This window comes from Anguilla rostrata, chromosome 1 (genome assembly GCF_018555375.3).
Source record: "Anguilla rostrata isolate EN2019 chromosome 1, ASM1855537v3, whole genome shotgun sequence".
NCBI lineage: Eukaryota > Metazoa > Chordata > Actinopteri > Anguilliformes > Anguillidae > Anguilla > Anguilla rostrata.
This window is the reverse complement of record NC_057933.1, coordinates 4423178-4436764: the sequence shown is the minus strand read 5'-3', so window position 1 is coordinate 4436764 and position 13587 is coordinate 4423178. Positions and strand designations below refer to the sequence as shown.

At 46.8% G+C, this 13587-nt stretch overlaps 1 protein-coding gene across 3 annotated transcripts; it reads left to right on the top strand.

Annotated features, from left to right (window-relative positions):
* Positions 1-1486: 1486 nt before the first annotated feature.
* LOC135264789 (putative transmembrane protein ZNF593OS) lies at positions 1487-11505 on the top strand. Of its 3 annotated transcripts, none has more exons than XM_064353675.1 (3): positions 1487-1637; positions 7930-8056; positions 10332-11505. In XM_064353675.1, the coding sequence occupies exons 2-3, from the start codon at positions 8006-8008 to the stop codon at positions 10476-10478; spliced, it is 198 nt and encodes a 65-aa protein (XP_064209745.1). In that variant the 5' UTR covers positions 1487-1637; positions 7930-8005; the 3' UTR covers positions 10479-11505. The 3 variants fall into 3 exon arrangements, with proteins under 3 accessions (XP_064209745.1, XP_064209928.1, XP_064209836.1); XM_064353858.1 differs by lacking the exon at positions 1487-1637 and adding an exon at positions 1798-1933; XM_064353766.1 differs by lacking the exon at positions 1487-1637 and adding an exon at positions 6473-6622.
* Positions 11506-13587: the final 2082 nt, after the last annotated feature.

Sequence of the window (13587 nt, the reverse complement as noted above, 5' to 3'; positions counted from 1 at the left end):
CTGTTAATATTTGTCCCTCGTACAAGAACTTATGTGAGATGGAACGTTGCTCCCGCCGCTCCTTCCGTTAGACTTTGGTCAGAAGGGGGAGGGATTCTATGGTGCAGACCTCCCTCACGCTGTGCTCACATCTATGGTATCCTATACATCACCACCCTCTCTCTACGTGGAGAAAGTTTGCGTGGTGCGCGTGCATGTGTGGTTTTCAAGGTGACCGGGAGCAGAAGCTAACCGTTATAGTCAACGTACCTGGGACAGGCACAATGTCTTTGACTTTTGAAATGCCCTCAGCAGACAGTGGGGGTTTCTATCATTGAACTTGTCTTCTTTATTATTTGTTTGTTTGTTTGTTTGTTTGTTTGTTTAAAAAAAAAATCTTAAGACTGAAGATTACTGCAGTAAATGGGGTTTAGTACTCGCATGGCTCCTCAGACACTGGGAAACTTTTAAAATGCTGAGGAAAACTGACAAAAAAGTTTTACAAAGCATGGGACGGGTTTTTCTGCTTTTGGGGACCAACGCCTGCCCCTCGCAGCACGAACGCTCACAAGTTCCTGCTGTACATCTGCATGCCAGTTTATTTGCTGTTTCTGGTCCCCGGGGAACAAGTGTAAATTACGACAGGGGATGGAGTGAGATTGAGGCATAAGTACAAGCATGCAGACTAATTCGGGCAAAGTCATCAGTCCAGAGCTTGGGGTAAAACAGAGTAAAAGAGAGGAAGAGGAGTTGAAAATGAGGAAGGGGTCAGAACTCACAGTTTATCTGGATGAGGGAAGAAAGACTGGGGGCACTAACTGAGAAGTATTTTTTTCCCCCCGGCAAGCTGTTGACAACATATACATGGATGAGAACACTACACACCAGTTCCACCAGTGTCCTTAGTGCGTTGATTGTGTCCTTTACAGTTAGCTGTATTTTACTAATGACAAAGCAGAGTCACATTATCTCTTTTGTAGCCACTTGCATATTACAAAAGATCCCTTCAGCTGATGCCCAAAAGCATGGACTTCACTGTACGTTTTTATGTTCAAAGAATGAAGGCCCTACTTACACCCAAAAATCCGGTTTCTGGTGTCAATAATGTAATTCTGGTCAGTGTTCCATTTAGGGCTCGTTAACTATAAGAGCAAGTCGCGGTTTGAGGAAAAAGTTCTGAAACGGATCCAAGTCCCCGTTAACTAGTTTTAATAACACAATAATAACTAAAACTTCCTTCAAGCATTGAAACACATACGCACACACAAACCGTATTTAAGATAAAAAGGTGGTTAGCGTACTTCTCGTGCGCGCGCATGACACGTAGAATGGGGGGGGGGGGAGACGCTTTCCTTATTATTATCAAGAATTAGCCAACTTGGATAATTAATTTAAAGGCGTTTATTACAGAACTCGTAAAAAATAAAGCAAATGGCCATAGTGTTGGCAAAGCACCACTTCGCAGGCACATACTACTTAGTGGGGGATTCTCAGCCATGACTGTGGCTGCAGTCAGTTGCATGCTCCATGTGTAACCCTCCCCCACCCCCCTGTGAATGTATAGGCTGTCCAACCCTCCTATATAGCTAGATACGTGTACACCGTGTTGTCTTCAACCCTCCAACTGCACTCAGAGCTAACAAAACCACGCACAGCAGGTAAGTGTGAAATCCGGATTTTATTTTTGCTTTCAACATTTTTTTGCGCAAAAACAAGGAACCGCCTTCATCAAAGGTTTAATTGAGCAACAATTAAGCGCTAATTTCAATTAAATATCGCCGACTGAATTTGTGGATTTTGATTATACATTGGTGTTCTTAGCCCTTGGAAATATTGACAAGTCGCCGATGAATGTGGTTTTATATAATTGAAGACTGGCTGACTAAATTGAAGAAAATCTTCCAAAGCGGTGGTCGCTCTTTGCTTTGTTCAGTAGAACGCGTTTGCAGTAATGGTAAGTGCATAACGAACTACTTTGGAAGTTCTACAGTTATACAACCACCGTTTTGTAGTTCCTGCAACAAAATAACAATCTTTGTATATCTTGCGAGGCACAAATGTAGACTGGGGTTTTAATTTGGCAATAAGCGCTGGTTAGTTGCCAGTTTTTCATAATTTGATGGAACTAACTGGCCATCTCCTGTGATTGTCATTTGTGTGTCAAAGTGGACAACCGCTTTATTCTACTATATGCTTACCTTTTATTGGATTTCTACCACTTTTTGAAGTAACTGGACCGAACCTGCCCCGAGCAGCTGCATAGTGATCATTCCTTTTTTCCTTTCTTCAAGTACGTTGGAAGTAAATGTGAATTCCCATTAGTTAATTGTTTTATTAAGAATAGCATGCGCCCATGTGCCTGTGAAAGTGTCATTTCCAAAATACTATTGAATTAATAAAAAAAATCTTAATTAAAAAAAAAAAAGAACGCTTTACCAACAATAGGAAGTGATTTAAAAATCCAGATTTGAAATGGAACGAGACTCCAGAGAACACGATGTTCTCTTCGCCCATTCCATTAGCAGGCTGAAGCGCTACCATGAGCAGTACGAAGGGGGTTTGGTCGGTGATCTAAAACGGCAAAGGTTTGCAGAACAATGGAAATATAAAATGGCAGCTACTCGGTTTGGGTGAAAGGGTTGTGTATTTGGAGAGAACGTATTTGTCATATGGATCATGTTTAAGGTGACCCCCCCACCCACCCCACCCCACCCCTCTCCGTCTGTGATCTGTGTGAAAGGTTAACTTTTGCAACAACATTTGCGTTCTAGCCAGTTAATTCCAATGTGTTTTTTGGGAGAGTGATGAGGAATGTACTTTAGCTCTTTACTCTTCATTTAAAAAATGTAAAACACAAACAAACAACAAAAAGCCCTCACCAATGTAGTAGTAGTTCCTCAATATTTGATTGTGATTACCTGTCATTTTTTTCTTTGGGGGGGGGGGGGGGTACCTGTGTATAGCCTTGCTTTGAGTGATTGACATTTGTTAAACTGTCGACACACCGTGTACACTGACCCTGACCTTTCCGATAACTTCACCGACTGAAGAAGTTCCACATTGATGTTGCATTTATTTTATTTATTTCTTTTCGCAATAAAAAAAATGGAATTCCAATACCCCCCTAGCCAGGACCTCTCAACCCCCCCCCCCCCCCCCCCCACCATCACCATATTAATACTATGTAAAGGGGGGCCTTTTTCAATATGCCGTTTTGCAAAAACAACCCAGCTTATATGATCGGCACTAATACCACCCGGTAATATTAGCATTTACTTCCAGGTCTGTTTTTACCAGAACTTGATATTTGATCTTTAAGAAGAATTCAACAGCTGTTCTGTTCACTTGCAGGGGGCCATATATCATGGCTCCCGCTGAAACCAAAATGTATCAAAACAAATTATTTTCTTTAATTCTTGTTTTGAATTTGTTCTTTGGCGTGTTAAGGTGAGTAAACTACAAAAATTGTCTTACAAAGCAAGGGTTATACTGTATGTAGTGCACGCGATTCAGAAAAGCCAGTGTTAATGTTTAATGTTGGTTTGGATTATGAGGGTCCTGGGTGCTGTGAGTGACGTTGCTGGTTGGATTGATGGCCATTATGGACACAATTAGCAGGCTTCAGATCCTAATTATTATTCGTATTTTTTAAAATTAATCGGCAGGTAATTAGCAGCTTTCATGTGTCTGGTTTTGACACTGATTGAACGTCTTGATCCAAACGCCACCGGGGTCCGACATTTCTTGGATGGATGGATGGATATGGGGGACTGGTTTCTCATTTCCAAGCAGTTGAGCTGGTTTCAGTCAGGTGCATGTGCTGCTGTGAGAATCCCCCACAATGCACTGCGGTCTTTATTTTCTTCCTATCCAATCCGGTTTTGAGTTGTATGTTTTTTTTCCGATGGGCACATGAGACGCCTGGAGCGCTTCGGGTTGAACCTGACACAGATCTCTCACAGAAAGGGAGGGGGGGAGGGAGGTGGTGGGAGGGTCTCCTTTTTCTTGTCAGTTCTTCGTGTCGTCTTGGTTACAGTGGTGCACGGGCAGGAGCACTGTGAACATTACGGAGCGCTGACTTACTGTATGAGGAACGATAAAGGCTTTCGGCACGGGCTTTTCCCAGCGTCCCGAACGTCCCGTTCCCACGCGCACGCCGGACGACGGGGAGTGCTCGCGGAGTCGCGGGCGACCCTGTCCCTCGGCGGACCGAGCGCAGCGCTGCTGTTGCGTAATGCGGAAATCCTACGGAGTCTATAACGAGGCGCGGTCGCGCTCTCTGGCCCGTGAGCTCAGCCGCTGGCTGCAGGGAGACCGCGGTTCTCGCGGCGCTACGGCGGGGGTTGCAGCCGCCACCGCTGCTGCCGCCGGCACTGAACGATCCGCCATTGCTGGGGGATCAGAGAAGCCCCTTCCCTTATTGAAGGCGAGGTGGGGGGTGGGGGAGGAGCTTAGTGGTGGACTCGGATTGGCCGGGAGAGTGTGATGAATGCACATGTGTTGCAGCATGTGAACGGGGTGCTGGTGCAGAAACGGGAGCGTAACGCAGGGCGACGGGCAGGCTCTCCCCACCTTTGTGTGAGAAGCCAGATCAAACCGAGCGCTGTCCCTGCGCTTCGACACACACACACACACCTCCCCCTCCCCCGCTGCCGTCCGCATTCCCAGCCTGGATGCAAGCCGTTGACACAGTGTGCGCTTAGCCGCTGGTGGATGAGCTTTCAGAACAAAGGAATCGGAAGCATTTTTTTGGGGGGGTGGGGACCTGGATACCATCCGGCCTCGATGGCTCCTAACACAAGTAATGGTGGAATGGTTTTGCGCTGGGGGGTGAATTCCCGTGAGAATGTTGTTTTTAGCAAGTGGAGTCCATTTTGAGTGCATGAGTATGTCCTGTCTGAAGCGTTGTTGTGGCGACCTTTCGTCTGCTGGGTGCGGACGAGTCTCCTTGAAAATGAATGCCTTTGAAATGTTCATAGTCTCTCATGGTTTTATGGAAGCCTTTTTCTGATTGGTCAGAAGCAAAACCAGCCACTGCTTCAAAATTCTGTAAAGCTTTGCACAGTTGCACCCCCCTACCCCTGCCTGCCCTGTACATTAGGGTACTATTATATGTGGCGCACACATGTGCGCATAATTCCATGAGGCTGTCTCATGTATAAAGAATGCGGGCCAAGTCTGGTGTTTACAGATGCTGGCTGAAGCGATGCTTGAATGTTGGGAACGCCCAGCCCCACAGGTGTACCCGGGGTACTTCCCAGGTCACCTTGAGAGGCGTGTTATTGCACACCTACCTCATTCAGATGAGGGGGACCGTATTCTCACATGGGTGTGAGGACTTTAAAGGGGTTTCCCGCACTGCAGCTGCTGAATTGAGCCCCGCAGGGGAAACCCAGAGCTGTGCGGTGTGGAATGCTTGCATGCGTCTTCAGTCTTGTCACGCCCGGAGGTGGAGCAGCGATGGGTCCTGGCTGCTGCAGTCTGCGGGCAGTATCGACACGGCGTTTCTGCTAAATCAGCACTGCGGCTGCTGATTAGTCTTGTCTATCCACGGGACGCTAAATCTGTAGGGCCTCTGAAATCGATCAAGGTCCACCTTCTTTAAGGAAATCACAGTCCGTTAAATGCCCCTTGGAGGAGCAAGGAGCAAGGAGGCTCCCAGAGGATGCTTCAGCGAGGATATAGCCTTGCAGAACCCTTTCTCCCGATTCATTCCAGATAAATCACAATGCTTTGAACCTCAGCTCTGCATTGGACAACAGCCTCACTGCAATTGGTTACAGGAAATGGTGAGCTATTGTAAGATTGCGAATTACAGTTTGTAAGATTTAAAAAAAAAAAAACAACCTTTTTGGTGCAATTAGTTTATCAATTTACTGAATACGTACTTTTAACTTCTGTTAAGGACGGGATGCAAGTTATTCAAGTTCAAGAAATGAGCATCAAACTTGAAGAATTGCAGCCCTAACTTCCACAGGTCTTCCAGTCCACTGAAACGGAAAAAGATCTTGCCTAATGGCAAAAAACACGCAAGGCATTGCAAAACAATGCACCCCCCACCCCCCAAACAAGTAAACCACAAAACTAACACGCCAATTCCTCTATTCCACTCCTGTAAACTGCAAACATGAGCAGAACCCTCAGTTGTCATAGTGTGCGTTTCACATTGGGGGAGGTAGACTTTTAACTTGATTGCGTAACTCTACGTAGCGCCCTGGCACGCATGTTCTTTGGAGCGTGCTCGGTGGGCACACTCAAACGGATGGCTCCTCCCCCCCCCCCCCCCCCCCCTCCTGGCTCACTGGATGAGCAGATCGCATCTGGCAGATCGAGAGAGCTTTTGCACTGTAGTGGGCGGGGCTTTGTGTGTGTGCATGCAAGTGGAAACCTCAGAGTGTGATGTGTGCTGACAGCTGTGTGTGTGTGTTGGGATCCTGCTGATCTGGTTGGGCGAGACGGGGCTGTATAAAAAGGCGGGGCTCGGTGGGGCGGGTCCTCACTCGGCGCTGGCTTCCTCTGCTCGCTGGGACGTTCAGCTGCCACGGAACGCTTCTCTTTCGGGCCGGTTCTGGTCGAAGCCGGGGGCTTGCTGCTCGGAATCGTGCCCCCGCCAAGCTTCCTGCGGCTGGAGGGGCCGTTGAAGGTGAGGATCCCGCTGGGTTTTACACCCCACACCCCCCTGCCCCGGGGTGGCACCCCCCTATGGATTTTGGGATTATTTATCCATGTACTTTTTTTTTTTTTTTCTTCTCCCACCTCACCCCCCCACACCCCGGGAGTGGCTCTCGCTTTCCTTAACCCTAACAAAAGGTCCAATCGCAACCAGGTCTGCGGTCACATCCCTCCTAGAAGTGTGTATGGTCACCCCTACCCTCCCCTTCTGCGCAATCTTCCGGGTCTTCCGGTACCCTGCATCTTTTCGGTGGATATCCGTCTGTTTTGGAAGAGTTCTTACTGAGCTTTTGTTGTCTTTCCTCAGTTTTCCCAGGAATGGTGCACTGAGATTGGCTGGGTGCTGTACACCCCTGCCTGTTAGTGGTTGTGGTTAAATTTCCTTCTTTCCTTCCTGCCCACCCACATCTGGTTCTGCTCAGAGCTTCGACTGTGGCAGGTTCTCTTCTGTACATCAAAGAATAACTCCCAATACACCGCCGAGAATGTGTGGACAAACTAAATAAAATAAATGTGGGGCTTTGGTCTGTTTAGAATGCAAAGCTAGCACTGAGTTGATTGGTTGGTTTGGCTTCAGTTTGGTAAACGGGTTTATTTGGTGAGTTTTAGGGGTTCTCCTTCAGCTGTCAGCCACTCAGAATTGGAAAATTCTCCTGTAATTGTGTCCAAAGGAAAGGCTTAATCCCTGTCCTCCCTCCTGGCTTTTATCCCGATGGGTTTGGGTAATTTTGATTATGAAAGGAGCACTGTTGCTGTTGCTGTTGCTAGAATCTGGTTCAGATTGGTTCGTGCAATAACGGGCACATTCCTCAAAGAAAGAGGCATTCTGGGAGCCTGAGGCGAGGAAGCCCGATCCAAAACGAGACCCAGATGCAGCCGTGAGTGACTGGTCGGCCTCCAAAGGCTCTGACATTACTGACAATATCCTCTCTCGCTAATCTTAGCCTTGGGTGAGGCGTTTTCATCCTTTCCAGGCGCATTCTTTCATCATGCCACGAAACGCTAAACTTAAAGGAAAGCAGCTTTTTGGAACTGAAGTGGAAGTGTTCCAACCCCCCATTCTTCACTGCTGTTTAATCGAAAATGTAATGGTTGATTTGATAATGTAATGTAGGTATTATTCGTGGAAGGATGTGCAAATAAACCTTCACATCGATTTGCACAGGCACCAGGTGTGTGGGATTAAGAATGTGATTTTCAGAGTGATGGGGGGGGTGGGGGGTATGGCCAGTGTGGGGTGAGGGCGACTCCTCATGTGCTCCTTCCTCTGCTCCCCAGGCCCTCCGGTGGTTTGCAGACTGCGCTGAGGTCGGACTTGCCACCGTCGCTCGCTGAACGAAGACGTGCCGCAGACATGATCATCAGACTGGGCAGACTGACCCCTGGGTACTTCAGACTTCTCCAGGTCTGTCCGTTTATCTGCTCCTCTCTCTAGGGATGGGAGGATGTGGGGGGTGAAGGTGTATAGAGGACTGATGGGAGTGCTTTAACACTGAGAAAGTTGGCAATTTTTGCTATGCAGAGTGACCTCTTTGATTGGTCTCCTACCTGTCAGGTAACACCTCCTGACTTATGGGGTTTGTGAAGTTGGCTTCCCATTGCAGAGTATTGGGATTTCAGATTTTAAAAATTATTATTTTTTTTTTTTAAACATTTGAATTTTAATGTTCGTTATGATACCGCTGTCTCAGACTAGGTATCTCACAGCCAGTCCGTGTCTTTTACAAAATTAAAACGCAGCTCTGCCTGTTGTGGTGGACTACCACTTTTTTTTTTTTTTCTCAAGATTTCATTAAATTTATTTCTAATCGTATCTTTAGAACGATGGCTCTGTAACCTGAGCGCACATGAAAAGCAGGCGGTGTGTTTAAATCCTAAATCCTTTTAGACCTTATTGTCCGCTGCCAGTTTGCATGAATAGCCAAATAGTGGCCGGTTCAGGTGTGCGTGTGCCTGTGCGTGTGCCTTCTGCCACTAACCTTCCCACACAGAACTGCAACCCATTGCCAGGCCAGGGAATCCTCCTGTCCGTACTTCAGTGTTGTGCCTCTGTACGCCTTTAACCCCCCGATTACAAAATGGCCGGCACAGGAAGTGCCAGCTCCGACATTTCAGTTATGACCGAAGGGGTTACGCTTGACTTTGAATGTAGAAAATAGCGTAAATACCCGCAGTGGGAAGGGGGCGTGAGCTGGATTTGGTTAAAACCAGCAGAGTTTCTGAATGTACCAGCCTGTTGCTTTGATCAAGGTTTTTAATTTTAATTTTTGTTAGTGAAGTTAGGGCGGATCAATACAGATGACGTTTTTTATTTTTAGGGAGAGGGCGCGATGGAAATATTTTGGCACTCATGAATGTGAGGGCTGCAGGGGTGGGGGGGACATGGCCTGTTCCCTAGGTTTTGGCAGAGTGGTTCCTGCCTGGGTGCCAAGTATGTTCTTCCTATAAAGTATTGCTCTTCTCTCACACGCTGGACCTGCCTCTTCCTCTAGAGTGGGATGCTCTAGTGTGGCTGTGACCAAATACGCGAACGAGTCTTATGTCATAAACACACATGCTCAAGAGCTACTGCTTTCTAATTACTAATCAACTAAAAGTAACTGCACATGTTGCTGCTGACTCAAGCTCAGTGTGTGTGGTGTGTGTCCGTGTGTGTGTCCTCACTCATGATATCGCTTTAACAGAGCCAGTTAAAGGCTTGTTAAAACGGCATTAGTGTCGCCAGCTAGTCAGGTGCTTTCAGCTTGTGTGTGTCTCTAATCAGCGGGGAGTAAGGTCTGGGCTTGACTTGAGGCCCACGGCAAGAACAATCCGCTTTCACGCCTGCAATCCTTGACGCGATTATGACTGTTGCTAATGCTGTTGATGTAGGTTAGCCAATGCTCCTGTGCTCTGCTGAAGTAGTGTGTCTGTTTTGGAACATGCAGCTGACCACCAGCAGCACCCCAGTTGGTCCAGTGGTTGGATGAGATCCTTTTTATTTTATTTTCTTTCCCCCAACCTTACTTTACCAGTCGAAGTGTGCCCCAGACTCCCACACCTGCTTCTGGAATGTTCCGCCTGTTGTTGGGTCTCATGATGACTGTGCTGAAATCTCACGGTTGGCTACTAGAATTCTTCACTCAGCTGCTGGAATGCACTTGCTCTCCAACAATGTTCTAAGCATTATGTTTGACATCTGAGGACTCCAACACCCCCCCGTCCCCCCTTTTAATTTCCTTTATAGGCTGGTTGTTCCATGGAAATAGTTAAACATGTAATGTCTAATACGGTTTTGATTAAAAAGTTAAAGGTGCACATTTGGGGCACGTGGACTTTTCTTTCAATTGTGTGACCATAATTGTGTGCAAAGGTGCTCAAATTAGTTGCTGGTTTTGAATGGGAGTTCCAAATTGCATGTTTGCTTGCGTGTCGAACTCTGAACTCAATTTGTGCTTGATTGATATAAAATGTACTAACCGGACAAGTCATCTCTGCCTAGTCAAAGCACCAGCAATCCATACATCCACTGTGTGTGTATGCCTGTGTGCTCAGGTCTTTCGTTCCTTTTTTAAACCTTGAGCTTGGTGAAGGCACCAGTGAACCCAGCCCTCCTTGATTTATTTTTGTGTCTGTGTGGTGTTGGGGTTTGATGCCGGCCTCGCTCCAGCTGATTCCGTGTCTGGTTTTCTCCTCTGCAGAGGCAGGTGGCGGGGGAAGTCCAGACCCAGCCCCAGGACCGCATGGTCAACCAGATCGCCATGATGCTGGCCATCATGGGCCTCAGCCTGTCCTATTACAGCGCCCGACAGATGACGGACAAGGTGGAGAACACGCCCACCCCCTGAGGAGGCCCCGCCCACCCACAAGCCAGAGGAAAAGGCTGTGTAATCACGGAGGGAGGGAGAGAGGGATGGCGACATCCAGAATCTTCCACACATTACCGCTGTAGGCACGATCACTGGGTTTTTTTTTTTTCTTCCTCCCCTGTTTCGCACATGAACCAGTTGGGGGATTGTTAGATCTTCTCGTTTTTGTCTTATTTTGTTTGTTTTGTTGTTTTTTTTCCTAAGATGTCAAAGTCGGTGCAGTCGTTCGGCTTTGGGAATCATTGGGACTTCAGGGGTGGGAGGAAGGCTGGGGGGAGGGGTCCTGCTGTGCTGGTTTTTAGAAACTCCAGCACCATGTTTAGAGTAGGCCCGAGTTTCAGTCACTGATATGGTACATGGGAGTGTGCAGGCTTTTTGCATTTGCCCGTAGGAAGGAAAGGGGTTAACCCACTTAGAAAGCAAGTCCATTCCATTGTCCTCCCTTGCACAGGGCTTGCTTGGACTGTTAACCCTATCCTTAGTGGAACAGTCTCCTCTGAAATGTACCCATCAACCCATGAAAGCGGGCCTATGGGAGAGATATAGCTCTGCTTTTAAACACCTCTACAGCAGACATGCATTTTTAAAAATCAGTGAGACTAACTGAGCCTCAGAACTTACTGTGAAGGAATTTTTTTTTTTGTGGGCAAGGGGCTGAAGAACCTATAAGCAGATCTGAAAGGGAATTAATATTACTCTAATTAATACTACAGTATTTTTAATGTTTGATTCGTTTTCTCCACAATGTAAGTTAAAGATTGGTTGCTTAAGTGGTTTAAAAAACCCCTATAACCTCAATCTGTAGGTGTAAGCTCAAATGGTCTAACTCTGTTGAACAATGCATGGGTGTGGCACTTAGTTTTTTAAAATAATATTCAAACGTCATATTCTGTTGTATAAGGACTTTTTAAAAAACAAAAACACAGAATTGCTATAATGTCTGTTGCTGTAATCTATATTTTTAGAATTGATTATTGAATAAAGCTGTGATGCGTATGAACGTGAAGGATGAGACTCTGCAGTTAACTGCCGGTTGCTCTGTGGAGAGTAAGGCTTGAGGGACGTGGCGGCCATAAGACGGTTTTCGCTGTACCGTCTCGGAGGCACGCGGTGCTAGTTCCTGTTTCGCTGCCCGAGCTCAGAAGCGTAAAGGCAGACCCGCGCGGCACTGAAATTCGTTGCCGTGGAACCACTTCCTGTGCTGTCGGATGCCCTGGTTCCACAGGGGCCGCTGCAGGGACTGAACAGGAAGTGGTCATAACCCTAAACCACAGCTGTCTGAACCAGAGTTTGGATGCTTGTCTATGCCAGCCTACAAATGGTTATTCCCCCCCCCCTCCCCAACCCCAAATAAAATTTTTACACTGTAGTCTCTTAGAAATACCTTCTTTAAGCTATTGTCTGTAGGGGTAGGGGAACACTGTTCAACAAAATTACTACTTGAAGTGAAATGTAATTGTGTTTTTTTTTCTGCTAATAATTTAGTCCTTCCATCTTTTAAATGGGATGTGTACTGTATATGGAGAGAGAGAGACTTGGACGCCTGTACTGTAATTTGGTGACTCTTGTGGCATAGGACAAGTCTCAGAAATGTCAGCGCAAGCAGCATGTCCTTCAATCCCAGTCTGGCCCAGTCAAGGAGCCGCAAGATGGATTCCAAGATCTCCAAGATTCCAGAGAGCATTTCTTCCTGCCTGTTTGTTTATGCCCTCCTGTCCAAGAGGGGAAAACCCCCCAGAAACTGTCATGTCGTACATAAAGGTCCCCCAGGTCTGTAGTCTGTTACCTTGTAAGTTAGCCTGAACCTTCCTGAATGTACGTAGCTGATGCATGGCAGCCATGCAAGGTGGGTGCAAATGGGAGGCCGCTATATCTTCTGATAAGGGTGACAGATGGGTGGAGCAGATTCTTTGCTTGCTTCTTTTATTGGTGGGTTTTAGCCAATCTTGCAAGTGTATCCCAGCCCTCTATTTATTTTCAAGGTTGTGCAGCTCTTTCTCCCACTTGAATTTCTAAGGAAAGCATAGCTTTTGCTAGAGACGCCCCATTCTGAATTTTTGAGGGTGGTGGGGGGGGGGGGCAGAATTTAAGGTATGAAGTGCCAAACATGAGTCAGTCGGAAATTGGTATTGGGATCGTTTTGCTTGCTTCGCTTGCTTTGCTTTCCTGCATGTGCTGAGAGAAACGTCTAAGAGATGTGAAAGAAGGCATCACTGAACGTTGAATAAAATGACTAGCATTCATCCAGCTTAACGTATCGTATAGCATATTCTGTCGATTCAAACAAAATCGATTAAAAATAATAAAATAAAAAAATTAAAAGTGAAAAAGTTTAGGACAAATAAATATAACTATACTAATAATTAACTATGCTTATACTTTCGAATGTTGATGGGGGATGTTTTTAATATAAAGAAGAAACAAAACAATAAAAATGTAGCTACTGTCTGCAGGAGCAGAAATGTGGTGATAAGGGAAGAACTGAATTCGCCTTAAACGCTGTCGAAACAAAATGGCTGCCTGGCGCTTGTTGCGTACGTGCTTTTATATTTGTCTGTCAGATGTGAGGCGACTGTCTGGGAGCCGGGTCCGTTTGAGCATGCGTCCCTTGCGCAGTCAGGACGGGGGGGCATGTGCTCATGGGCAGACATGATGCCCCATGACAGGCGAGGGCCTCACTGGGTGACGCGTGCCGCCCCCCCACTCTACCTTGTCCCAACTTAGCCTTGTTTTACATCAGTGAGCAAATTGTGTGGTGGTGGGGGTGGAAGGAAAAAAAAACCCCAGGTCTGTAAAAGCAAAATCTGAGGACATGACCTGCGTGAGCCACCCTCCCATTGGTCGGTCGGTGACGTGATGCGCGAGCTGGCCCATGGATACAGGGAAGCGATGGAGACTCTGCCTCACGGGGGGCGCGGCTAGGGGAATGCGTCCAAAATCCTGCATCGCAGTTTCGTTTTTGATTTGAGGGATTCATTTTATCTTCTTTTTATTGTTTTTAAATGAGAGGAAATTGTGGTGGAGTGAGGTAGGTTTAGGGGGTGTGGGATGAGGTCAGTTTGGGGGTGGTGTAGGCACTTCAATTTGA